Raw genomic sequence first — 3,279 nt, 5'->3', positions numbered from 1 at the left:
CCCCCATTCTCTTTTTCTCAGTCTCCTTGCCTTTAGAAGTGATCCGGTTGTCTTGTAGGGCTTGTAGATGTGTAATGGCCCAGGTCACATTTCCTCTTTGAGATTGCTCTGAAGTGCCTTTCTGTTTGCGGTTGCTATAGCAATGCTCTCCAAGCCTATTCTGCCACATGCATCATCAGCTGAAAGGCAGACGGGATGGGAGGGCAGAAGAGAGGGGGAGGACAGGTCATGCGTTGCATAAACAGATTACGAGCATGTGTGGGATATGAGGTCATGTGACTAAGATGAGATATCTGGTACAAGGCTTATTTTCTTTATCCCCCATTTATACTTAAAAACCTCATGATCATGTTATCCAGCACGATTTGAGAGCATGAGCACAATGCAAGCACGGAAATCTGACCTTTTGTTCGAAGAGCTCATGTGCTGATTGTCACAAATTTGATTAGTGGCCTAGAAATAGTGTTAAAATGTCCATGTTAACAAGTTTAAATAAATAATAAATAAAGAAATAAATACAAATGACATCTCAAAACGTGCTGAATTCGTTAGTCTTGTGTTTTTATCAATATTATCTTCCATTCATCCATCCACCCACTCCTCCCCCATTCTCTTTTTCTCAGTCTCCTTACCTTTAGAAGTGATCCGGTTGTCTTGTAGGGCTTGTAGATGTGTAATGGCCCAGGTCACATTTCCTCTTTGAGATTGCTCTGAAGTGCCTTTCTGTTTGCGGTTGCTATAGCAATGCTCTCCAAGCCTATTCTGCCACATGCATCATCAGCTGAAAGGCAGACGGGATGGGAGGGCAGAAGAGAGGGGGAGGACAGGTCATGCGTTGCATAAACAGATTACGAGCATGTGTGGGATATGAGGTCATGTGACTAAGATGAGATATCTGGTACAAGGCTTATTTTCTTTATCCCCAATTTATACTTAAAAACCTCATGATCATGTTATCCAGCACGATTTGAGAGCATGAGCTTCAATGCAAGCACGGAAATCTGACCTTTTGTTCGAAAGAGCTCATGTGCTGATTGTCACAAATTTGATTAGTGGGTCCGTCCGTCCGTCCGTCCGTCCGTCCGTCCATCCATCCATCTGGTTTTAGGGTCTGGTTTTAGTTTTAGTTTCAGTTTTAGTTTTAGTTAACTAAATTAATCCTGTGAAAAACAGACTGAAATGACTTATATTTTGAACTGTTCCTCGTGCAAACACACTGTATTTGATTGGAAGACTTGGAATATAGCACACAAGATATACAGCTTTCATAATACTTTTTTTTTTTTAATGCTTGACAGCCCACGATTGCTTTGAATTGTTATTTAATGGGCAAAAATCTGTGTGAATTTTTAAACTTTTTTGTTTGTGGTCCACAGGATAAAAAAATAACAGCATATAGTTTATAATGACATGAATATAAGTAAATAATGAGTAATTAATGAAAGTTCACCCAAAAATTTAAAGTATGTAATCATTTACTCACCCTCATGTCATTACTTCTTCATCTTTCTTTTGAAGAAAACAAATATATTTTAAAGGGTATTGGTTACCAAACCATTACCACTGAATGCCATTGTATGGTAAAAAAAAAAAAAAACTACACTGAGACATTTCTCAAATTATCTTCTTTTACGTTCCACAGAAGAAAGAAAATCATGCAGTTTTGCAACATGAGGGTAAGTATATGATGACAGAAATGTAATTTTTGGGTCAACTATCCCGTTAAGTCATGGTTATTATAATGAGTGGGGCTGAACAAAAAAAGTTGCTATGCAGTTGCAACCTGATCAAAAATGAACAGCGTCAGTTGGGGCTCATCTGAATCTGTCAGGTGCGCATCCCGTGAGGCCTACAATTATCACTTCAGCAGGTTAGAGCTGCTTAGTTCACCTAGAGAAAAAAAACATGGCTGTCTTTGTGCGTTTCCTAGTACAGACATCACAAAGACAGCTTAGTAAACTAATTACCCAGATCGCCCTCCCTTGAACCCGTGATAACGAACATCCTCATGTCGAAAACAAAACGTGCAGTGTGCAGCATCCAACGCACTCCTTTAACCCATGTGTCTTACCTTTGTATTACCGATCCGCAGTATGATGGTGGTACTTTGCTACACAGGTCCTCAAGACCGAGTCTCTCTCCTTGACTGATGTCAAATGAGCTGCGCGGGGTGCTCACGAGCCAGCTGTAGTCCACGCCGCTCTTCAGCCGCCGATATTCATTGTCTCGCTCCCGCTGCAGCCTCTCGGCCTCCTTCATCTGCCAGCTCAGCTCCAGCATCAGTGTGTCCGTAACCACTTCAGAGGGCTCACGTCGTGGGCTCCGATAGTACGGCTCGTTCCAGCTAAACCACGACATACTCGTCGCTTTCACCGGCCCTCTGCTGCTCACCTTAAATTTGGTGCAGTAAAAGCCGTCACGGTTACACAAAACAAAGAGCAATTTAAACAAATGTTGGGTGTACAATAGATTTAATGCCTTTTCTTTTTCATTTAACCTCGAAATTTGGCATAAAGTGCTTGTGAGTGTAAAAATGTACTGTGATTTAGCAGGGTTAAAGGTGAGGTTTTGGGTCCTACAGACTTCCATAGTATTTCAGTACTATGGATCCAATGGAACCCGAAATGGTTTGGTTACCAACAAATGCCATAGAAGAACCATTTTTGGTAAACAGTTCCTAAAAGAACATTTTAATAATCTAAAGAACCTTTTTCCACTATAAAGAACATTTTGTGCAATGGAAATGTTTCAGGGATGTTAAAAGTTCTTCGTGGAAACGTAGATGCCAATAAAGAACCTTTATTTTTAAGTGTGCTCTTCAAAATATCTTCTACTGTGTTTCACAGAAGAAATAAAATCCTACAGGTTTGGAACGACATAAGGGTGAGTAAATGACTAAATAAATTTATTTTATTTTTTGGGTGCACTATCCCTTTAAGGTTATTCTCATTTGCAACATCATATCATTGTTGGGGCTGAATGTTACCAAGCCTAAACCTCAGAGCACAGATGCTCTCTTTAAAGGAACACTCCACTATTTTTGAAAATAGGCTCATTTTCCAACTCCCCTAGAGTTAAACAGTTGAGTTTTACCGTTTTCGAATACATTCAGCCGATCTCCGGGTCTGGCGGTAGCACTTTTAGCTGTAGCTTAGCATAGATCATTGAATCTGATTAGACCGTTAGCATCTCGCTCAAAAATGACCAAAGAGTTATTTTTCCTATTCAAAACTTGACTCTTCTGTATTTACAAGTGTACTAAGACTGACGGAAAATGAA

General features: G+C 40.1%; 1 protein-coding gene across 1 annotated transcript in view; it reads right to left on the bottom strand.

Moving 5' to 3' along the window:
• The window catches only part of LOC107712419 (protein RD3-like), a 13,240-nt gene that overhangs the window by 7,608 nt on the left and 2,353 nt on the right, over positions 1-3,279 (bottom strand). Inside the window, exon 2 of the mRNA XM_016517661.1 lies at positions 2,072-2,391. Within this exon, the coding sequence (XP_016373147.1) occupies positions 2,072-2,358 (287 nt within the window). The 5' untranslated portion in view covers positions 2,359-2,391. The remainder of the gene's footprint in view (positions 1-2,071; positions 2,392-3,279) is intronic.

This window comes from Sinocyclocheilus rhinocerous, unplaced genomic scaffold, assembly GCF_001515625.1.
Source record: "Sinocyclocheilus rhinocerous isolate Xijiao unplaced genomic scaffold, SAMN03320098_v1.1 scaffold2613, whole genome shotgun sequence".
In the NCBI taxonomy this organism is placed as follows: Eukaryota; Metazoa; Chordata; class Actinopteri; order Cypriniformes; family Cyprinidae; genus Sinocyclocheilus; species Sinocyclocheilus rhinocerous.
Note: the sequence above shows the minus strand (reverse complement) of the source record. Positions and strands in the feature narration are given on the sequence as shown.